This window comes from Myotis davidii, unplaced genomic scaffold (assembly GCF_000327345.1).
Source record: "Myotis davidii unplaced genomic scaffold, ASM32734v1 scaffold187, whole genome shotgun sequence".
Lineage (NCBI taxonomy): Eukaryota > Metazoa > Chordata > Mammalia > Chiroptera > Vespertilionidae > Myotis > Myotis davidii.
The window spans coordinates 7,646,232-7,670,830 of NW_006383018.1; the positions used below are offsets into that span (position 1 = coordinate 7,646,232).

At 38.0% G+C, this 24,599-nt stretch overlaps 1 protein-coding gene across 1 annotated transcript in view; it reads right to left on the reverse strand.

The window, feature by feature from the left end:
- The window catches only part of COL28A1 (collagen type XXVIII alpha 1), a 139,266-nt gene that overhangs the window by 72,527 nt on the left and 42,140 nt on the right, over positions 1–24,599 (reverse strand). The window contains exons 11-20 of the mRNA XM_015558260.1: positions 22,403–22,471; positions 21,240–21,308; positions 16,625–16,693; positions 13,850–13,918; positions 11,798–11,866; positions 7,714–7,782; positions 6,617–6,685; positions 4,931–5,002; positions 4,117–4,185; positions 2,062–2,133 (exon numbers count right to left, since the gene is read on the reverse strand). Of these exons, the coding sequence (XP_015413746.1) occupies positions 2,062–2,133; positions 4,117–4,185; positions 4,931–5,002; positions 6,617–6,685; positions 7,714–7,782; positions 11,798–11,866; positions 13,850–13,918; positions 16,625–16,693; positions 21,240–21,308; positions 22,403–22,471 (696 nt within the window). The remainder of the gene's footprint in view (positions 1–2,061; positions 2,134–4,116; positions 4,186–4,930; positions 5,003–6,616; positions 6,686–7,713; positions 7,783–11,797; positions 11,867–13,849; positions 13,919–16,624; positions 16,694–21,239; positions 21,309–22,402; positions 22,472–24,599) is intronic.

The following is a 24,599-nucleotide window of genomic DNA, read 5'->3' on the forward strand; positions in this document are numbered from 1 at the left end:
CACCTCACACTTGTCAGAATCGCTACCATCAACAAATTAACAAATGACAAGTGCTGGTGAGGATGTGGAGGAAAGGGAACCCAGTACACTGCTGGTGGGAATGCAGACTGGTACAGCCACTATGGAAAATAGTATGGAGGTTCCTCAAAAAATTAAAAATGGAATTGCCATTTGACCCAGTGACCCCACTTCTAGGAATATACCCTTAAAAATGGAAAAACCAATCAGAAAGAATATGCGCACCCCTATGTTCATAGTAGCATTACTTACAATAGCCAAGATCTGGAAACAGCCCAAGTCCCTATCAGTATATGAGTGGATAAAAAAGCTGTGATACATTTGCCCAGTGGAACAATAGGCAGCTGTGAAAATGAAGGCTCTCTTACCCTTTGAGACAGCAGGGATAGACCTGGACAATATTATGCCAAATGAAATAAGCTAGTCAGAGAAAGACAAAAATCACATGATCTCACTAATATGTGGATTCTAAGGAACAAAATAAATTGACAAACAAGATATGGAAGCATAAAACTGACTGATGATCTCATGGAACAATAGGCAGCTGTGAAAATGAAGGCTTTCTTACCCTTTGAGACAGCATGGATAGACCTGGACAATATTATGCCAAATGAAATAAGCTAGTCAGAGAAAGACAAAAATCACATGATCTCACTAATATGTGGATTCTAAGGAACAAAATAAATTGACAAACAAGATATGGAAGCATAAAACTGACTGATGATCTCACAGGGAAGGCAGGAAGGAGGGCAGGAAGAGATTAACCAAAGAATTTATAAGCGTACATGCATAGCTCATTGACACAAACAATAGACAGGTGAAAGCCTGTGTGGGGATGGGAAATGGGTGGAGGGGGGCAAAGGGAAGAATGTGGGAGACATCTGTAATATTCTCAATAATAACATTTTTTAATATATTTTATTGATTTTTTACAGAGAGGAAGGGAGAGGGATAGAGAGTTAGAAACATCGATGAGAGAGAAACATCGATCAGCTGCCTCCTGCACACTCCCCACTGGGGATGTGCCTGCAACCAAGGTACATGCCCTTGACTGGAATCGAACCCGGGACCCTTGAGTCCGCAGGCTGACGCTCTATCCACTGAGCCAAACCGGTTTGGGCAATAATAACATTTTTTTTAAAAAGATTCACTGGTCTACGAGGGATGCTTTGTTTTGCACCTGCTCTCATCATGCGAGTACTTTTTTTTTTTAGTTGTTCTTTAATAGTCTGGTCCTTATCTCTTTTTACAATTAGCATCTTCCTAGAGGCCTGAACTCTTTTAGGTTTGCCATTTCTGTTTCCCAACACATCCAAATGATCTCAATATTCTCTCTTGCTAAGTCAGAACACATACCTAATTGCTTGCCTCACAATTTCCTTTACTTCTCCCTCAGCTTCCTGTCCTGGATAGTTTATCAGAAATAAGTCTCCCCTTATTTCACATTTCACAGTATTGATTTTGCTCTCTCTAAATAACTGCATTATTGAACTCTCACTATGTGCCAGGAACTGTGCTGAACATTTTATTAACGGTTTTAGTCTTCCCAACAACCCTGTGAAATAGATACTATTATTACTTTTTTTCTGTGGTTGAAACAATTAGCCTGGAAGGTTCTGGGGAGGGGCAGGATAAGAATCCTACTCTCCTGCCTTCTGTAGCCCCGCTCGTCATCCCCTCTGCACTGCCTCTCAGTCTAGGACCTTGTAAGTTGTTCAGCAAAGCAAGATGCCAGAGAATTGGTATCTCCTAACTTTATCACAACTTCTGAATATTTGATTGTTAGTAGAGAGGACTGCAGGTTCTCTCTTAGAAGCATAAATATTCCAATGAAGAGTACATATTTTATGCAATCTCTTTATTCCATTCTATTGTGGTCTGGAATAGTATATTTCCTAAAGCCTTTTTCATTTAGGAGTTTTTGGTTTGTATTTGTTGAGGAGGAAATTGGAAACCAGATATGCAGTAGAAATCTAATATTCTATTAAAACCAGACACAATTACAAGCTCCCCAAAGCAAAAGTCAGAGTATAAAAACCTTACCTTTGGCCCTTCGGGTCCCGGAAATCCCCTCTGCCCATGATTTCCTTTGCTCCCTTTCTTTCCTTCATCACCCTGACAAAGTAATTAGAAGAATATAGTTGTATTAACAAGCCCTCCTCAATCATATAGCAACCATATCAGGGCCACATTCTTTTTTAAAAATATATATATTTTATTGATTTTTTTTTTATAGAGAGGAAGGGAGAGGGATAGTTAGAAACATTGATGAGAGAAAAACATTGATCAGCTGCCTCCTGCACACCCCCTACTGGGGATGTGCCTACAACCAGGGTACATGCCCTTGACCAGAATCGAACCTGGGACCCTTCAGTTCCCAGGCCGACGGTCTATCCAGTGAGCCAAACCGGCCAGGGCCACACTCTTAACTAATGCCAATTTTAAAGTGATGTGCCCCAAGCCCAGCTCAATTATATAGGTTTTGTTGATGTTCTTGAGCATATTGGGTACTTCAGAATTGTTCAGTCTTCACCATTTATCCAATATGATTTAATAAAAAAAACCTAAGTTCAGTGTCCTTCTTTGGGGACCTTTGTTTGAATTCACAGTTCTTTTGCACCCTTGGCCTATTAACAGGTGGGTCTTCAGCTTCCATGCTATTTCAGCTTTAAAACATAAAATGAGATATTTTTCAAATTCAGTCCCATTTATTCCTCCTTAGGGAGTATAGTTCTTTCTCCCAAAGGAGACTGATAATTCTGTTGGTAGAAAGATATGTGTGCATGAACCTGGGGCAGAGCTAGAAACTGGCTACTACTGTTCCCCAGCCTGGTTGCCCACTGTCGCTCCCCCAGAGGAACTGTTTCATCTTCATTCAGAAACCTCCCAGCATTTCTTCTCCTATAGCCTTCCATAAGCCACAGATCACCTCAATGCCACAAATCCAGTGGCCTCTCTTTCCAATGCACATTCTCCTTGCTTGGGGGGTGGCATGTGCCACCCTTTGAAACCCTTTCTCCTTGGTTTCCCTAACATGGTAACTCTTCTGCTTATCTTTGTCCTGCTCTCAGTATTCTTTCTCCAGCTACTGTACAGCATGATATTCAAACCTCAGCTCTGTTTCTCCCAGATATCATTCATTCTTTCAGCTTCAGTTATTAATTCATAGGTCTATGTTCCAAAAGTGCATTCTAGAATACATTAGTTCTCTTGAATGTTAGTAGGCAAGAATTTCTATAAGTATTTTTGAATAATGTTAATTAAAAAGGTATTCTCTGTCCACATCTCCTTCCCCCTTTCCCCTAAAGATCTTATAATCTGGTAAGTCAATAAATAAAATTGTTTGAAATTCTACAAATATATTTAAATTTCAAATTCTCACATTTAAGGGTAAGGACTCAATTTTAGCCAGTATTTTTCAAGACATAAACTTCTTAAGCAATCAATTACTATTTTAATACAATTATAGAGTACTAATAAGTGTACAGATTTTATTTTTACTTCCCTCATACTGAATTCTTCAAAAGCTTTATATGGGCATTGGTGACTCTAGATAAAAACTGCAGGGACATCTGGCACCTTAGAGCTGTGGGTTATGTCACTAATGGTCCTACTGATGAATTTAGATATTCTTGTCATGACATATAAAGATGGCATTCACTAGCATTTCTACAATGTGTAAAATAAATTTATTCCGTGTTGTGAAAGTAAAATTGCCACTTAATAAGGTGATATTTCTTATTACTGTGTGAAACTCCATAAATAAAGAAAAATTATGGGCTTTCAGGTCTCAAGGGTGTATCTCAAGCCTACTTTTCCCTTCCTATGTGTTTTTAAATTCAGTCTGGCTATTTATTAAGAAAAACCTGTGTTGAACAGTTTATATAAGCTGTGTCTTATAATAGATGTTAGGAAATAAAAATGAATAATACATACTTGCTTTCTTCCAGAGCTCACAGGCTAGTATCCATAACTTTGAGCCAGAAGTAAACACATTTGACAGAGCAAGAATAACAATCAGGTTTTTCCTAAGTTGGCTCCTTAGTATCAGGACCAGAACACAGGCAGTCTGCTTCCCCAGCACTGTCAACTCCATACCTTGGAGCCAGGTTCTCCTTTTCCAGGTGCTCCCTCCGGGCCTCTTGTTCCTGGAAGCCCCGCTTCTCCCTGGAGGAAATGATACTGATGTCTTAGCTGACCCTTTGGAGACAGTATATATCAGCCCACCTTGTCCCTTCTCATGGCCAGTGGGTTCTCTGCTGAGACCCTCCAAAGCAGGCCTGACTTTAACTCTACTCTCAAAATTAATTTGGAAATTTACCAACTTGAATAAATTAATATCAAACTCTATAGTTTAGCTCAGAGCAGTTGGAAATATCATGAAAAAGGCCAATTTATTCGCTGATTTCTTTTGCCTCATCATTCACATTTGGTGGTTTGTGATTTTTTTTAAGAAAACAAGAAAGATCTTCAGCCTTCCCATCTGCTGATTTTCACTACTTATATTGAAAAATGAGTATTTCACATGACTACTCAAAGTGCTTTAGGAAATCTTTATAATGGCCTTACTTCCTGAATACATTTGCAGATGCTTCTTTTAGAGGGGAAAAAAAGGGTGTTTTTCTCTAAGTTTAAATGAAAGTGCTTTCTAGGAATCCCAGAAAGACTAGGTCATTGGAGAATGCCATGTCCAAAACACTGAGAGAAGGCAGAAGGTGTGAAGCACTACTTTTCTTTTGGCTTCGTGCTCTCTTTCTCTCTGGAGCCAGTGAACAAGGAAATTTAGACTTGTGGCTTGTTGTTGTATTTTAAGACTAAGTTTGTCCTGGATCGTTTAATTTGAGGTCCTGTAGGACTAAGGTATATTGTGGTTCAGTAGTTTTTACCCTGGGGAATATGGAAACGTAGTTACCTTCTTCCCAGCAGCTCCATCTTCGCCTGGCACTCCTGGCAGTCCTGGGAGTCCTACTGAGCCTGGCTCCCCCTGGTGGATAAGCAAAGATTTTATTTCCCAGGAGTTCATGTTTATCATGCACCCCCATTTTGCAGTACCTGCAATAAGATATATCTTATAGTGTCTGAGAAAAGCCTCTAAGCTGAGAAATCTAAATAGTAATTACTAATAAACTATTTGACCTTGGGCAAATTACTTAACCTCTCTGGGTCTCAGTTTTGGATTATGTTGTTTGTTATTGGTTGAATTGACCCCAAAAAAGATACGTTGGAGTCCTAACCCGTGGTACTTGTGAATGTGACCTTTTTCAGAAATAGGGTCTTTCCAGATGCGATCAAGTTAAGATGAGGTCATTAGTGTGGGCCCTAATCCAGTATGACTGGTGTCCTTATAAAAAGAGGAAAACACCATGTGAAGATAAGACACATAGGGGGAATACCATGTGGCAACAGCGGCAAAGATTAGAGTGATGTAGCTACAAGCCAAGGGATGCCAACGGTTGGCCACCACAAGCTCAGAAGCAAAGAAGGATTCTTCCCTACAGGTTTTGGAGGAGGGATGTCCCTGCACACACTTTGATTTTTTTTTTTCTAGCACCCAGAACTATGAGACAATAAATCCTATTGTTTTAAGCCACACAGTTTGTGGTACTTTGTTACAGCAATCCTGAGAAACGAATATAAAAGTGACATGAAAAAATTGGGGACTTAACATCACTTCCAGCTCTAATGCTCAACAATTCTACATGCTTTCAAGTTAATTTATGATTAATAATAAGTTTTTTAATATATTCAGAGAAAGCACATGCCATTTCAAACAGTATAAAAGTGTCCTTACTACATTTATTACAAGCAAAATATATTAAAAGTAATTGAGGGGCATTTCAACTAAACCAAACTAAAAAAGCTACTGAAAAAAAAGTACAGTGAAATTATTCTATGATTGGGAATCCATGTATGTGGACAGCCAACTGTACGCATTCTTCTATGTTATTTTATGTAAGGCACTTAAATCTCCAAAAATTTGATGTCTATGGAGGTCTTGGAACCAGTACCCCCACAGATACCAAGGGACAACCTGCTTTAAGGGAAGTCGAAAGTTGTTGGAGTGCGTCCACACCCTTATGTTTCACATTATTCAAGGGTCACCTTAAATTCAAAAAACATGCAAGTTGAGATAAGAGTTACGTAAAAGCAAGGGAAACAAATAGCATGTTGACATATAAAATTACTGGGTGACAGAAGTGGGCTGAACATACGTTAGATTTAGGGAATGCATTGCTTAGGAAATCATAAAACAAAGTAGCCCTTACTGAAATCCTAACTACTAGGTGCTTTGTTTTATAATATGGCAGGCAATAATGTTCTAAAGAATCACTCTGTGCCAAAATAGAGCCTGTGCTGCTAATAAATGAATAAGTAAATAAATAAAACCAGCAGCAGTCATTACAATAAACCTATTTTGGTTATTCTTTAACAATAAAAGTTATACTGAGCATCAGACCCTTTTCTGAATAAACACTACACTGGTAAAGAAAGGAACAGTTAGATGACACATGCATGATCTCTATTTCATATATAAATGAAACTTTACATAATAACACATAAGTCATCTAAATGCTTCTGAGCAGCATGGTCAGCTCACCTTTGGACCTTGTACTCCAATCCCCATTGGTCCTCTAGGGCCCGGAGGTCCTAGCAGGCCCGCTTCTCCCTAATAAGGAAAGAATATTTGAAGAGTATTTGACTAAGGCAGCAAAATAAAAACAACATACTCCTTCTTTGGTCTCCTAAGAGTTGTCTTATATCAACAAAATAGGAGAACACTGAGCTTCATGAGCTCAATTCATATATATACTTTACCCCACCACATTTGGACTGTGGAAAGATCTGGCTTAAAGTATAGGCTATGTAACATACTCAAAATTGATTGTAAGGACCCCCACCCCCCATAAAGAGTCCCTGGAAATGATAGTTATATTCCAGAACAACTAAAATTGACACCTGAAAAGTCAAGATGACCGATGATCAAAAGCAGTATCATTACCAGAGAGAACAACCTGAGCTTCCGATGATGTGCCCCGAATCAGGCATTTCAAGGACAGTAACAGCAGTCTATTGAGCTGCTTCTCACATGGGCATCGCTAAGGAGTGGGCCTGAAGGTGAGACCTCTCAGAGAAGTATTTTATTTATTTAACAATGATTAATGATTTTTTGAAGCAACATTAAGGACAGCTAATTAGAAATAGGTATCATACCTTTCCCCAAGGGATAAATAATAGTTCTAATTTAGGAGATTATTTGATTCCTGTTTATAGAAAATGTTTATTTGTTGGGTCATTTCTGACTCCATATCTTTAACTAACTGTTTTAGCAGTTGGCCCTACTGTGGAAGTGCTGGTGAGAATAAAAATGAGTCAGTCCAAAGAGGCATGTAACCACAGGTAATTCCTACTGATATTACTGCTTGAGATGCTAGAATAGGGTCTCTTAAGTAAAAGTAACAAAGAAAACAATAAATGAAGATTGTTTAGATTGTTTAAATAAAGCTTCTAAGAGCATAAGGAATATATATTACATTTTCTACACCATTGGGATTATCAGTAAGATTTTACATTAAGTAGAGATCTCTGATTTTTAAGTGCATTTCATCTGCTGCCTTCCAAATGCCTGCCCACTGCCCAAAAAACAGCCAATGTATTTATAGACATATGAAACTCCTTTTTCATTGAGAAAGTTACCTTGGAACCAGGTGAGCCCTGTCCTGGGGGTCCTTGAGGACCAGGGGGACCAATAGGGCCTTGGATTCCCTTTAAAATAAAAATAAAAAATTTAATAGTATTAGTGAAATTAAGAAGAAATGTGGGTAAGAGTTTCCAATCCTCTAAAGTGAGTTTAGTTCATGTCCCATAATGAATTACTAATAGTCAATATTAGGTGAATGGGATAGCAGAGGCTGCTAGGTGAATCATGAAATGCATTCTCCCTTCTCCCATGGTAAGAGAAATTTCAGCTGGCCCACATGGCTGCCTGGAATAAAGGCTGTATTTCCCAGTTCCTGTGGCAGCCAGGTGTTGCCATGTGACTGGGTTCTGGCCAATGGAACGGGAATGGAAGGGATATGTGTAATTTCCGGTCCATGCCAAAGGTAGAAGCATGCCTCCTCCTCCCTTACACCCGTTTTCCAGTGGATGAAGTGAAGACATGGTGTTTTTCCCATGGAGGAAGAAAGCGCACCCTCAGGATGGCGGGCGGACAATAATGAAGAAGCCTGAAGCCCTGATAAGCAGAGCTACCATGCCAGCTTGGAGTTCTAAAGAAGAGCAATAACTCTTCATCTTGTTAACCCATTTCAGTCACATGCTAGCAAACGAGCTGTACCAATTGGTATATATCAAGATGTTAAAATGAAGGTTTGACCTAGGTTGTAAGAAGCGATAGGCAGCAGACACTAAACTTATACATGTTCAAACATCTGACTCTCACTCATGTTGTAGGTATAAAAGGGGGAAGGAGACAGCATTTATAAAGTTCCTTGGAGAAAGGAGTCATGAAATTTTTTCTTTAGAGAAGAGAGGGGGTTTAAGTTGCTTTGTTCGGTACCCCATTCGAGAAAGGGGGTAACCACTTGAAGATCTTGATATTTTTTTAAACAAACCAAAAAAAGTGACTGAATTTTATTTTTTAAGAGCCCTCTTTTGATTGAATATATTGGTTAATAAAGTTCTATAAGTTACAATTCTATAATACATCATCTGTATATTCTATTATGTGTTCACCACCCAAAGTCAAATCTCCTTACATCACCATTTATCCCCCCTTTACTCTCTTCTACTTTCCCCCTCCCTCTTTTTTCAGCCCCCCTTCCTCTCTGGTAATCACCATACTATTGTCTGTATCTATGAGTTTTGTTTTGTTTTGCTTAATCCCTTCACCTATTTTACTCACAAGGGCCAGCGTCTGACTCATGTCTAAGAAAGCTAAAGTAGACTGCGGTAGTCCAGAAAGCGCTGGTGTGGGATCAGCCTGAGCATCAAGCCTTGTGCAAAGGCCATGTGAGTTTTTTCTGTGGACCAGAGTAGAACTGGGCTGTTTTGAGTACTGACCAAAAGGGTCTGAAAGAGTAATGGAACTCCAACAGAAAGAGTCAGTATAGAGTAAACCTCCAGAAAAGCAGAGGCTGATGGGAGAAATCGCTGGAGGAAGAGTCCTTCACCCATGTCCTAGGAGGAGCAAAAGCAGGGGCCAGTGCCGGATCCCCACAGGAAAGGGTGTCAAAATCAAAATCTGCCAAGACCAGAGGACCCAAAGCCATCTGACAATGGAGCAGTCAAGAAAGAATTTCTGTACTGAACCTCTCCTCCAGCCTTGACTCAGCCGGGAGGGAGGAGAAGCAGAGATCTTCCCATGGACCACAGGGTCTCCATGCAGCTCAGACCAGATGAGGAAAGATTGAAAGGAAGATTTATATATCGACTAGATAATTTTTATTGTACAATTAAAACTGATTTGTAACTTAGAGTGACCCTAAAACTTTCTATTAACTTAAAAGTGATAAGAAAAGTCTATAACCTGGTGTTAATTTATTTCTCTGGTACAACAAAGAAAAATCTTCCCCTAATGAAAAAAAGTTTAAAGGGATGATGAGAGAAAAAACTAAGATTTTGTTTTGCTTGCACTCCACAAACCATGACAGTGCATATAATGGTTACAGAAATATGATTATTTTATTGAAAACGTTATGTCCTTTATCTAACCAAGTCATACAACTGCTTGCTCATTTTAAAAAGTACAATTAGTATTCCCTTTCTCTGGTTGATGAAGATGAAGCAGTCTAAACAATTTAAGAAAGCCAAGTTTTAAGATATTGAGTCTTTATAAGAAGGAATTCTTCTTAACTTTTTCAGTAGTCCACAAGTAGCATGCAATGGGACAAAGAACCAAAAAATTTCCAAGGGATGTGCCTATATGTGCATATATATGTATATATGGTTATTTAGATTCTACTCTGTTTTATAAAAAGATTTGATATTGTCAAGTCTGCAAATATTTAATGAAAATCTGCAGTCCACTTGAGGGATATTATATGCTAGTTGCTGGTAATGGAAACAGAAGTTCCCTCATAAACAGATGAATGGGAAAATTCATTTCTATATGAAAAATAGAAAGATCTAATAATTACAGGAATTCAATGGATAAACATGTTAAATTAAGGATAAGAAAAATGAATAATGGCATGAATTAAGGTTAAAGTTAAGTAGAGCTTAGATCAAAGGATAAACAAATTTGTTTCTCGCTCAGAGTAATTTACAAAGAGCACATTCTATTCCATCTCCTACCCAGTAGGGCTTAGCTCCATGTGGACCTTTCTACCTTAAAAATTGTTTTCTATTGGAAAAGAACAGAAGGGGATGAGAAAACCAAAGAGGTCGAGGAGGTCTGAGGGCTTTTTTAAGATAAAGGAAAACAGCCTCCAGGAAGAACCAATATTAAAGGCAACAGGAAGCTGCAGGTGGGAGGTCCAGAACTCCCAGGCCATCTGGAAAGACTTGGCTTTCTTTGAACCTCATTTTTCAGCCTGATGGTGGTGACTCAGCACCAGGAGCGCCACGAGACCCAGGATGTGGCAGCACTGTCCAGCCACTTCTGAGATTAGAAGGTAAACAAATAAACCTCAAAGCCTGAGAATGCCTGGTCACACAGTCAACCCCTATGTAGTCAAAATGTACAGCTCTTAAATATTTTCTAAGCATTTATTTATAGATTTATCTTGGCTCCTCTTGCACCTTAACCCTCCTAATGTACTACACTAGGACCTCTATCAAGGAAAAGGAAATGGAAAAAGGAGTAAGTCCAACTTCGCTGTTGCTTGGATTAGCAACAATAAACATATACTCAATAATTAGAAATGACTCAGAATTAATGTCAACAAGAAGCTTTGGAATTATCTCATTTTTAAAATCCTTTTCTTCTCCCACTATCTTAGATAAAAGAAGCACTATTCATTCTAGTAGAATAATTCAAACCTTAACTCTACATTTTAACCAAACTGATTTGCCATTTTTTAAGGAGAAGGGTGTTCAGCATAAATTTGGATATATTGGTTACTTAATTCAATGAGATAATGTAGGTAAAAGCATACGGTCAGCAACAACTCTAGATAGGACTGTTATATTATCTTCATATTATTCAGATCTAACAAGATTATCCAGCTTTCCCAGTAGTTCTGGTCAGAAGATTTTGGAAGCAATTTCAGTCATGAATGTAAAGACAAGCTAAGAGATCTTTTCTTTATTCTGACCAACAGGGGCCAAGTGTCATTTATAAACTCTGTTTGTGGCTTGTGTCTATTCAGGAATGGTGCTCCTTAAAGTCAAGTAGTTACCTCTGATTCTGGACCTTGTTTTAAATTTAACATTTTTTCAAATTGGTTCATGGCTTGGGGGTGGAAGTACTACACTACTGCCATTGGGAGAGAGTGCGATTTAATCACTCACAAAGCTGCAAGGTGGGGAAATAAACACACAAAGCAACAGGTAAATAAACTATTGCTCCCGAGGGATACTAAAAATACAAACTATTATCCAAAAACTCTTATCCTATTAATTAGGTTTTAAGGTTAAAAGTTACAGCATCAAGAAATTCATTATTTTTTCAGTTTTGGAAGTTCTAATAAGATCTCACAAACCACCTTATCCTTTCCTATATTAATTTTGGATGTGAATTTCATTGCAATTTAACTATCAACTACACTCATTGCTGTTTGCAGGACTGGCCTTCGATGAACTCCAGCATTGGGCAGGAAAGGGCAAGAGCATTGATTACCTGTTCCCCTTGACTCCCAACTCCAGGGATGCCCATTGGTCCTTGGGGTCCCACAGGTCCCAAGTCCCCCTGTATAGAAAATAAATCAGAAATATAACAATAAAATGAAACTTCATTCTTTCATACTTTGCTAATCTGGAATTACATTGGATTCAAATCTATTTTTATATCCTTAAAAAAGTTCAATGTGGAAAGTTAGTGAACTCCTTTTAAGCAGTTTAGTTCAAATTTGCCAAAATAGTTAATTATGTTTTACTATTTAGTCTGAATTGGTGAGAATTTGCACCAGTTTATATTTATCAGTCATTTTTTCCCACAAGAATCAAAAGATCCTGAATGGTTATTATAATGACACAAACACTTTCTGTTAGGCTCATAACAGAAATATTTAAAAGTATTAAGTTCATAGAGTCCAAGGAAAACAGGATTTGAGAAATAAATTGAAGCAAAATATTGCAAATTTCTCTAAATACCTTTTCCCTCCTAATCTTATTTAAATGTATTTTGAAAATTAAGAAATTGTCTACGTTAAACACAACAAAATTAAAGAACCTTACCTCTCCCCTCCATGAAATAAATTTGGGAAACAAAATAAATGTTATCATTAAGAAGAATATCATTCATCCATCCTTTGTGCTTTCAACAAATATTTTATGTGTGAGGGCATAATAAGGTCTCTTTCATGACTAATGAATGCTGCTTGGGTAGTGTGAAAGCAGCCATAGATGACACATAAATGAAGTGTTCTAATAATACTTTATTTACAAAATAAAGTATTAGGCTAAATAAATGCTGGGCTACATAAATATATTTTTATGAACAAAAGTACATCATTAGATTATACTGTATATACTATTACAAAGTCTGTTGAACCTGTCGCTAAAACATGCCCTGGGATATGCTTCTTAGTGTTTCACTCTCTATCAATCCCAGACTAAATAAGTATCAAGGAAGGAAAATGTCATGGAGTTCAGTTCTAATTCATAACTGGATTATTCTGATTCATAACTTGATTGCTTGTCATGTGGCAGGCATTGCACTAAATGCTTTTCATTCTGTATCTCATTTAATCCTCACAACAACCCTCTGAAGGTAGGCATCCCCATTTTCCTGATGAGGTTAAGTACACCCCACTCAGCGGCAAGATTCAAGTCTACTCTCTCTGGCTGCTTGCATGCTACAACAGCAGAGTCAGACATGGCCATTCTGTGTGGTGAAGCAAAACCTCTCCATAGTCATGTCTGAGCACAGACAGAAAAAAAATGTCCAATTCCTCAAAAGGCATCAAACATTCTCTTATACCGACTAATATGAGTAACTGCTATTTCTTTACCAATTACAACTAGCCTGGCTCCATCTTTCTCTCCTCCTAAGTAAGATTCATTAAAATACCCAAACTTAAAATTACCCCCACTTCCCGAGAGCATCCAGTTCAGAGCCAACTCATACTTTCTTAGACACTCACCCAAGCCACCTAATATATAAGCCCAACTTCTATGAAAACAAATCTCTCATCTTACTGAGTTGTGATAAATTCCCACGGTATGTGGCCTCTTTCACAGCAGATTCAATACACCTAAATTTGTTCAATTATAGGTGGATTCTTGTTGGTCCTTGCTGGAGGACATCGATGCTAGTTTTCTTAAATGAGTTATCTTCTTTCAGCCTCCTTTTAAGGTAATATTTTTTAGTGGGAGCCTAAGAGTGGATATTGCTTCTGTAGTGAGGTCAAGTCATGTTTCAACAGCTATTTTCTTAACTAAGTAGAGGTTAAGCTAATGTTTGGCTTCAAAGCTGCTTGGTTGACAATAGGGATACTGAAAGTTAGAACCCAAATAAATGAGACATTTCTATAAATATATAATATGGGAATTTCCAGATAATAATTCATCTCTACAATAATATACCTTGCATATACTTGATTTAAAACTAAGTTGACACCTGTGTGATGTGGTTGTCAGGTTTATACAGTTCATAAATGTACATACATAATGAAAATTTTAAAAAACAATTTTACTGGCATCTCTTCCATCCTATATCCTTATGTATTACCTTGTCCCCTTTGATTGACAGGCCTTGTAGTCCTTGTGGGCCAACTGGACCTTCAGAACCTTTTTCACCCTGAAAATATATGAGAGCCACATCAGTGCACTAATAAAAATCAGAATTTTAAAACAGTTAAAGCATTCAAAGCAACCAAATTTACAGCTCACTGCAAATGGATAATTCTAACTGACACCAAGATTTGTAACTTGCAAAAAACCGTAGTCTTAACTCTTAAATAGGAAGTACTCTGTCCAAACAGAATACATATGAAGTACCATTAAAGTTGGAAAAGAGCTCTATTCCCAAAATAGTCAGAAATATCTGGGGATGAGGAACCTAATCAATCACAGAATACAACTCACTGAGTCAGTCCTCTGTCTCCTCAACAGTGCTTCAACTATACCTGTCACACAAAAGAAATGTGTCCCTCACATTAGTATAGGAACTAATACTTGGTGTGGTTAAATTATTAAATGTTTTATATCAGAATTTATACACATTCATTGAAAATTTAGTTTCAAAAAATTAATGTAAAACCTCCTTGGATTGAATCACATGACCTATGTAATATAATATCAATGAAGTCATCACACTGCATTGGTATGAAAAATAAACCATACAAGCAATCAAAAATAGTATTCATCTCATGAATTTATTTGAACCATGAGTAAAATCAAAGGACATTTGCAAGAAACGTAGAAAAGAGGAAAATATCCTTTGTGTCTCTATGTATTCATGGTATAATCACTTAAGTCCTACATCATGATAAGCAGCCCCAAGGAGCACATATAGAAAACTCCCTTTGGTCCTGCTGATTGGGGAATAAAGTAGTCTGAAAAGTGGGTTCTTCTGGTCATTTCCACAGAACATAATTACATACAGCCGACCCTAAAACAACCCTGAATATAGTGGGGTATTTGTTTGAAGAGATAGAGGGCAATGCACTGTGTGGGTTACTATGAGCAAGAGTGTATCTTTATATCATGCAGTTGAACTTGTCACTAAGACATGCCCTCCTGTATGCTTCTTAGTGTTTCACATATTTATTTCTCATTTATTTCTTTACTAGATGCCCTGGGGTCCCTCGGCCTGGCCTGTGAGGATCGGGCCGAAATTGGCTCTCTGACATCTCCTGAGGGGTCCCCGATTGCGAGAGGGCAGTTCTCGGGTGATGCACCCCAGAATGAGGCTCCCTCCTCTCTGGTTCTGGGTATGTCACCCAAGAATTGCAGCTGCCAAGTCATCACAGCTAGGCAGCTCCTGCATTGAGCATCTGCCCCCTGGTGGTCAGTGCATGTCATAGCTACTGGCCAGGCACTTAGGCTTTTATATATATAGATAATAAAAAAATAGATTATAAAGAGAATTCTGGCTATTTAAATTTTCCAGGTTGTTTGGGCTACACATATATAAAAATTTACTATATAACAAAAAATAATTCAAGAAACTATGTATTATAAATCATTCTGAAATGTAGTCCTAAATTGCTAGCCTCTGTATCTGATAGTGACATATTGGTTAGTCAAGGGCATTACTAAAGTCCCCTTTACCTAACATATCATTTTCATTTATTATGACAAGTTAAAATGTGTTAGTTAAAAGGGACCTCTTTGAAAATTCAACCCAGCAGTCTCTCAAAACTTAATATGAATTATTTGTTGTAGCTAATTAATTTCCCTCTAGCTGAGATATGGTTTCCTCATAGGTCAGTGAATATTGATCAAGACAGAAGAGGCTAAGAATGAGATGTAGTTTTAGAGCGTGCAGCAATACTGAGAAGGTCAGAACTTAAAGACCTGACTGAATGCCGCGGAAGGTCTTAGTCACTTAGAAAAGAATGTGTGCTTCTCTGGGCAGTGTGTGTGCATGCACATGTGTTTGGGGGAAAGGCTTTAGAAAAGAAGGAAAAAGACTCCAAAATTTATCCTTACTTACTCTCAAATTTTGTTGATGCCGCCCAAAGTATCTTGGAAAATCATTTCCCATGTGGCCTTTGGCAAAGGTGCCACAGATTTTGAGTAAATAGCCTAGACAAGGGATCAGCAAACTAAAGCCCAATGGCCAACTCCAGCTCTCTGCCTGTGTTTTGTAAAATATAGCTTTACTGGAACACAGTCACACTCATTCATTTAAGCTACATTGTTTATGGCTGCTTGCATGCTACAACAGCAGTTAAGTAGTTGCAACACATACCATATGGCTCACAAAGCCTAAAACATTTACTGCCTGGCCTTGAAAGAAAAAGTTTGCCAACCCCTGGTCTAGAGGAACTTGAGCTCCAAGAATTATATATGGGAAGCAGTGGAGATGTTTAAATTCTCAATTTCCAGGTAAAAGATTGGTTTTTCATACCATTTTGCTCCTTATAGTAATAAGCTAATTCCTTTTTTATTATACTAAAGGCAATGCTGTTACAAACTGGTTTCTTGTCTACATTTCACAAAAACAAAGCTGAGAGTAAAGCTTCGTCATAGCTACACACTGTAACTCAACTACTGGGCGTAAAGAGGCTATCACTGTGCTTTAATGACTCCAGTCCAAGAGATTTTTCTAAGTTCACACGCAATAATTATATAAAGTAGAAGTCTGTCAACGACTCATTTATGATGCAAAATTCACTGTCGTTTCATGGTAAGGGGAAATTTACATATTCCTTCATTTAATAGGGTGAAGTTGGTCAGGAAAATATTTGACTTCTGATAATTGGACACAGTTTTTAAAATTTGTAATTCATGACCATGCAAGACAAAGCACTTTTCCTAGTACAGAAGGTCTTGTTACCTTTGGTCCTGGGAAGCCTTCTCCCGGTAAGCCCCTCTCTCCTGGCACTCCCTCAGGACCACGGGGACCCTGGATGGGATAAAAGGGAATGAAGAATAAAGAAGAGAGAAGGATCATGGGAGGAGAGGAAAGGGAAGGGAGGAGAGGAAGGGGAAAAAAATGGTTATATTTCAGTTCACATGGGCATGACATAGTCCTATTGAAGTCATTAGTAAGAATTCTTTTAGTAAGCTTCATAGTAATCAGGAGAATTATAGTTGTGAAGAATGATATTCCCATCGTATTAAATACTTGTTCCACTTGGTTGGCATCTGATTATCTATTCTGGTGTCCTCAAATTAATGGAAAATGGAAATTAAGTGATGTGTTAGAATAAGGTACAGAAAATAAACCCGATGAGGAAAGGCTAACTTCAAGAACTGCATGGCTGGATACAGGTGCAGAGTAATTTCAGAGTTGAATTATGTGGCCTGGGAGAACTGTGAAGAAATCACTGCACAGCTGGTTAAAATACTGAATTCTGTTTACATATGTTTTAATTTCTATCCTCATAAATTTGGACTCAAACTTGAAATATTTCAAGAACTAGTTGAATCCACTGGAGATTTATGCGTGCATAGAAACCTGGATCAAGGGAAGCATGATTTTCTGTCTCAATGATTAAAATTAAGAAGTCCATGTAACTGTTGCTCAGAAAAGCACTAGGAAAGGTGCGAACTTCTCACATAAGAAAAACAACAGTTTCAGGCATTGAAGTGGACTGACTGGAAAGGTACTCACCGAATAATAAGAAACAACAGTAATGCACTCACTTAAACACCAGGAATTTTAAAAGGCTTCCCCTTTTCCCCCTCGGTCTTCTTGGCCAGCAGGCCAAAAAGTAGAACAGAGACTAACAACAGGAATCTTAGAAGCCCAGACTGGAGCTTTCCCTTGAATGGCTCTAAAAAGATAATTAGGGCTCACTGGCCAGGGAAGTAAACCTGAGACAGAATAAGAGCTCCTCTGAACGACCTTGGAGCTGGATACACAGTCATCCAGGGTCATTTAAGAGATGCTTTCTGGTAAAGCTTGGAAGCAAAACCAGGATGGAGCATTATGCTAATCAGTGACTGAGCACCGTTATGGATTTGTAAGAAAAAAAGCTTACAGCAAAGCTTATAAGAATTGTATCTCAGATTTGTTTTTTTCTGTTTTTTGAATATATTTTTATTAATTTCAGAGGGAGAGGGGGAGAGAGAAAGATAGAGAGAATCATTGATCGGCTTCCTCCTACATGCCCCACATTGGGGATCGAGCCCGCAACTGGGGCATATGTTCTGAACGGGAATTGAACCATGACCTTCTGGTTCGTAGGCCAACATTCAACCACTGAGCCACACCATATATGATATATACCCCCCCCATATGATATATTTTAAAAGACAGTCTTCTTTAATATTTATGCATAGCCAATTTAGTAAAGACTTTAATTAAAATAAAAAGCTAACATTTAATTCCATTTAAATTGTTATGTTTATGGGAAAACCTAGTTTTTAGCAATCCAAGTTCTTAAAGCATTAATATTCATGACAGCTTATTTTAATGTTAGAGCAATTAACTAAGGGGAAAATAAATATGACATGAAAACTGGACTGTAAACTAAACAATGTCTAACATCACACACTATGACAAGAAAACATATTGACTGATTATCATTTTCCCCAATGATATGACATATAAAAATAGCACCATGTACATTAAATGCTAAATAAGTCTATTTTCCAGTTTATTCCATTTTTTTCTTTCATTCAACAAATATTTACCAAATGCCTAACAGGTGCAAGGCTCCAAGCTAGGTTCTAAGAGGATCAGACCAACCTGCTTTCTGTCTCATGGAGTTTAGAGTCTTGCATGATCATTAAAAGCAGATTCTGGTGTCCTTTGGACTGAGGTTCAAGTGCCAGCTCTGCCTGGTAGTATTGGCAGTGTGACCTTACACAAATCAGTTCCTCTCTCTAGAGCTCAGCAAACTCATCACAATGGTGGTAGCAACAGTACCTACCTCAACCTCAGTATTACTGTAAGGACTAAGTCAGAGAGATTTAAAGCTTCTACAAATGAAGCACTCAATAAATATCTGCTAGCACTATCAAAATTATTTTCCTTGAGTCCTGCAGTTGCTAAGACTGTCCTTTTATGGACATTTTGACAAAGAAGGTATTCTCCGCATGAATGGGTGACATTAAGTAAGGAGGGAGGCACGCTGCACAGAACAAACGCGGATCCTTTCCTCCCGCATTTCTAGAATACCTCAGCTAAGGTGAAAGTGAAAATAATGGCGGCTTTTAGGAGCCATATGTTCCAAACTGCTGAGAAAAGAGAGCGAATGCTAGTGAGCAATCACTTAGGAGCATTTAAAAATACAGAGAGCCAAGGTTCAGTTACTGCAAACCGTCAGGGTAGTATTCCACACCACCACTACATTCTCAAGTTTTCTAGTTGAGTGGTCAGGATAGGAGATGATTGTTAACCTCGGAAGAGGAAGAGCAGGTACTGGGTTAGATTAACTATATTTGTAATTGATTAAGACAGCACCAATGGAACATTTTTAAAGGACAGAAATGCTTCTATAAAAAACTCAGTATCCTTTTCAAAGGCCATGAAAATCAATTACAACTATGGCGTACTTATTTGGTGTCTAATGAACACCTCTAATGAAAAAATATAATGGAGGAACTAATTATCGGTTAACACAGTCTGGTCGGTGAAATGCTTTATTTGAAACATTAGCAAGATAAAGTATAATTATCCATTATTTTCTTACTTTCCTTAATAATTTAAATAGTGTAGACAATAAACAAAGTGGTTATAATATATATTGCAAGCATTAAAGGTAAATAAATAATAATAATAATAATAATTGTCTATAATATTCACACATGCCATGTCCTTTATTTTTAACTTCAAAGTAATTACAGTTCTACTTCAGGGAGTATTTTCCTTTTACTGATAGCGCTTGAAATAACCTTGCACATAAAACAAACAGATCACCTGAGATTCTGAATCAATTTATTTTTCATGAATTAGTCACCTCTGAGACCAGCACAAAACAAGTGGTAATCAAAAATTAAAGCTGATACTTTCTGTATTTGTTACTAGACTATAGAAATAAAATTGATTTTGCATGTCCAGCTTGTATCCCATGACCTCAATTATTAGTTCAATTATTAGTTTTGGGAGGTTTGGTATAGATTTCTGGGGATTTTCTATGAAGACCATTATGTCATCTGCAAATAGGGACAGCTTTAGTTCTTTTTGAAATCTATGCCTTTTATTTCCTCTTCTTGCCTATTGTTCTGGCTTGGACTTCTAATACTACATTGAATAAGATTGGTGAAAGCAAAAATCTTTCTCTTGTTTTTGGTTTTACCACTTCACCATTGAATATATGTTAGCTGTAGTTTTTTTGTATCACAGAAGTTCCCTTTTATTCCTAGTTTCTGAGAGTTTTTATCAGGACTTATGAGGGTTTTGAATTTTGAATTTTGTTGAATGCTTTCCTATTTCTTTTTTATATGATCATGTAATTTTTAACCTATAGTACAATGTACTATTGTGATTACTTTTCAATTATTAAATCAGTCTTGCATCCAGGAATGAACCTCATATGATGCTGCTGTATAATTCTTTATATATATTTGCTGAATTCTACTCGCCAATATGCTCCCATTCCACTCACAGCCTACAACCCGGAAGCACGTTTCTATTGCTACTTACACATGAGGCGCTATGCAATGAAAAACCAAATTGGGACACCAACCATGTTTTCATTTGTACCCCAGTGAGTCAGCCACTGTCTTTCCTAGGGGAATGATTACTTGAAAAGTTAAGGAGCTTTTTATGCTAGAATGGTCATGTTTTATTCATTTCCTCTTTAGATCTCTTTTGACAGAAGCATTATTTTTCTTTTCCAACAATAGGAAACTTCAAAGTTACATGAGGTAGAGGCTACAGATAACACAGGTCTGGCCTGTCTACCATCCTTCATACCAGCTTTAGAACACACTCACGGATTAGGCAATGAGAAGTCCTCATTGTTGGTGAGTTTCTCATGGTTACAGGAAAGTAAATTACAGGTATTAGGCCTGAATGCAGATCTCATATCTCCTAGGAAATTTTGACACATAATTCTTGAACAAGCTGACAAATCTTGTAAGAGATTACAGTAGGAGAGAGCAGTTGTACATATCATATACATACAGAGTGGGGCAAAAGTAGGTTTACAGTTGTGAGTATGCAAAACAGAGTTTATTCTTGTAATATTACTTATTAATCATTGTATTATTTTCCATATGAACCACTGTAAACCTACTATGTCTGTTATGTGTGCGCACGTGCTTCCCTATTTTAATTATGAAATTAAAATAGGGAAGCATATTTACTATCATTTGCATATTTACTATCATTTGTTTGTCCAAAAGAAATGACCTTGTATCTGGTTCTTGCATATTTACTATCATTTGTTTGTCCAAAAGATACAAGATGGATTAGTTGAACCATTTTTCTAGCCAGAGGGAGGACGTAAGAACTATAGTTGTCCTTCCCATTCCGTCTAGAATTTCTGGCTACTTACTGGCTGGCCTGGCTCACCAACGCCAATCGGTCCCGGAGCCCCTGTTCTTCCTTCCTGGCCTCTCTCCCCCTAAGAGAAAGAAATGATCAAATGAAAGCTTGAGCTTTTACATAAAGAAGAAACAGCACAAAATACTCTCAAGAGTTCAACAAAGATAAATAGCAAAACAGTCAAACTTTTCTCATTCAAAAAGATAAAACATAATCTGGAGGAGGAGGAATGGCTTGAATGTAAGTGAACAAATTACTCTAAAATGTTCAGCATCCCTTCTTGTCTAAACGCAATAGGGCACGTTCCGCTTTCAGAAACTACTGTGTAGTAATTGGCAGTATGGACTGTGTGTGATGCCTTTTGGTGACTGAGATGACAATGTTCTTGCCACTCCTGCCCCTTCCCCACTATCCTGGCATGCTGCCCTCCCCCACCCTGTCCTCACTCTCCCCCATGGCACCTCTCCTCTCAGTTCCGTTTCACACTTGATCTCCTTCAGAATCCTTCTCCAATAACTGCACCGACATAAACTCCACCTCCCCTGAAGTCTCAAGTGCTATTGTGTACGTGCCACCCATGGGGACATTGTTTACATTCAAAGTGCACTGTTTTGTACTGCTCTCTGGTTTAGTCCTGCATCAATGTCTTTTTGTCCCAGTGACAGAGAAAATCCATTTAAAATAAACTCTATTAATCCTGCAGGATGCAGAGGACACAGTGCTGATGTTCTAGTTCCTTCCAGTCCCTGACTAACCTTCCTGACAACATATACTTTTCAGTGTCATGGTTCTTCTGGTTTCTGCCCCTGTCGGCTTATTTACTGTGAGCGGGTGGTAGTTTATCTATTAAGGTGTTTCACATCCCAGTAACATTTTGCATGTTAACATTTAAAGTCCATTAAGAATCAACAGGACCACATGTACACTGGCCAGAGAGTGGGTATTTGGAGAGTAGAAAATTTTCCCTCCAACCACATAACAAAATACCTTGGTGATTCAGTGGTAACTGACCCTGAGCATCGCACTCAGAGTCCAAGCATCCAGACTGGAACTTCTGCAAGCAGCCTCCTTACACCCGTGAGGGCAAGGCTGAGCAGAGTTTAAATCACAACTCCCCCAGCCCCTACAATAAATTCAAAAATCATCAGTGGGCAAAGAGACACGGATCGTTACCTTGATACCTTGCTGTCCAATACCAGGGGCTCCCGGAGAACCATAAGGACCAGGAGGACCTGGCTCACCCTAGAGGAAGAAATGGTGATGTGTTAGCTCAACTCGGTAATATTTGTTGAGCAGCTTTTAGACTCACAGTGATGTGATAGGGGCTTTGAGGGCAATAATGACACCTAGTACACAGTCCCTTCCCTCTAGTGTTTCTAAGTCAGTTGAAAACACAACATAAACCCAGGGTGGAATTATCCACTAGGCATAGTAGATACATGATTTAGGACCAACAAAAATGTTTCAGTTTTTATTTATAAAATCAGAATTAAACATAAGAATGAATAGATAACAATTCAGTCTGGATTTTATGTGTCTTTATCTTAACTTAGTTCTAAAACACTATTTTTACTTTTTTTGAGGAATAAACCCATAAAAGCAACATTTTCAGGATCTATGAAAGTCATAATGCAGCCTCACTTTTACATTGAATAAATCTTTAGTGTTTCTGGCAGACACGTTTTATTTTCTACACAATATCCATCCTCTCTCCTCTTTCCTTCCCTGCTGTTAGGACTCTGAGCTGTTCAGGTCTTGGGAACCTATTCTTTGCCTTCAGCGTTGTAGGATGAATGATAATTGGTCCAATGCAAGTCTAGAATCTCCTTTCCCTTTGCCACTGGTTAGTCTAGGTTGGGGTTTGGCTGAGTTCTGACAGGTGTAGGGATCTTACTGAATACAAAGAGAAACCTGACTCTTCTTCCCTACTTGGAGCTGTACTAGCTGTCTTGTAGCCAGGAGGCAATTATCTCTCAGATGATGAAGAGGATGCAGCAAAAACTTCAAAGAGCCTGCCTGGTTGCTGGAGAACCTCACTAAGCTACTGATTCCACCCTGGACTACCTACCTTCAAACATTCTGTTTACTCAACAAAAAGAGTGCTTATGATTCAAGTCACTGTTAGTCAAGATGTCTGTTACTAGAAGCCAGGGCATTTTCAATGAATGCTGCCTACCATGTAGCAGGCCTGGCATCGAATTCAGTCCTTATAGAACTGAATGAGAACATCAAGCTCATACAATGCACCAGCGAGGAACCTGAGTCCCAGAGAGCTTACCTCAGAATCGGTTGATTGTCAGAGTTTCTGATGCTTTGCATTTGAGTGGGTTGAATTTAAAAGTACCTTCTGTTCATCCTTTTGAGTACAAGTCAGTCTGGCAGATAAATCAACTTCAATTTCCCACTTTCAAATTCAAGGTTGCACTTATTTGTCTATATCGATCAAATTTTCTGGAGCAGCTAGGTAATTGCCATTGTTATTTTGACATGTTCTTGGCCATGGAATTTCTCTCTATCTAATATCAGACTAAAACTTATCCCTCAACTTGAAGTTGTTCTCTTAATCTTAAAGTTTGATTTAGCTGCTAGAGAAGATTCCATTTCCTAAGGAATCCAAATTTTCACTTCAAAGAACTTTTTCCTTACAATTTCATGTGCTGTCCACTCAAGTTGGAATCTCTTTGCAATTATACTGCAGATGGTGACTCTCCATTACTCAGTAAATGAACACCAACTACTTCTATATGGAGGGTAACAAAATAAATACAGAGATGTTTAAGACATAGTCCCTCAACTCAAAGGACTAGTTTGAAAGGTAAACACACTAATAAAATGATAATGATAGTAGTAATAATAAGCCCTAAGTTCCCTTATTCTATTTATTCCCTGTCCTTTTTTATATATAGTTTGGATCTGTTATGGGTTAGAAGTTCTTACATATTTTATATGTAATACATATTATATATTTGGAAGAGAATATATATCCTACTCAATACTATATGTTTGATCTAAAACAAATGTTTCCTCTGGCTATGCACAAGGCATCAGTTCAGTTGTTACCTTGAAATGTGTAAATCAGGAGAATCAAGAGAAGTAACTGTCTTACTCTTGAGCCCAAGATCCCCTTTTAATCTTAGTCAACTACCAATAGCAACAGAAATTTCTTAATATTGCTTTTTGGGGAAAATTATGAGGATCTGAAGCTTACAAAGGGATTGTTTTCCCTTATCTGAACACAGACAACCCCATAGCAACATATATTCACATTTCCTCTCACCAGTCACATGGTAGCTGTTTATTAGTGTAGACTCAATTGCTATTCATCAGGAGTTAGCATTTCAACATAGGACCTGCAGACCAGTATTTCCCT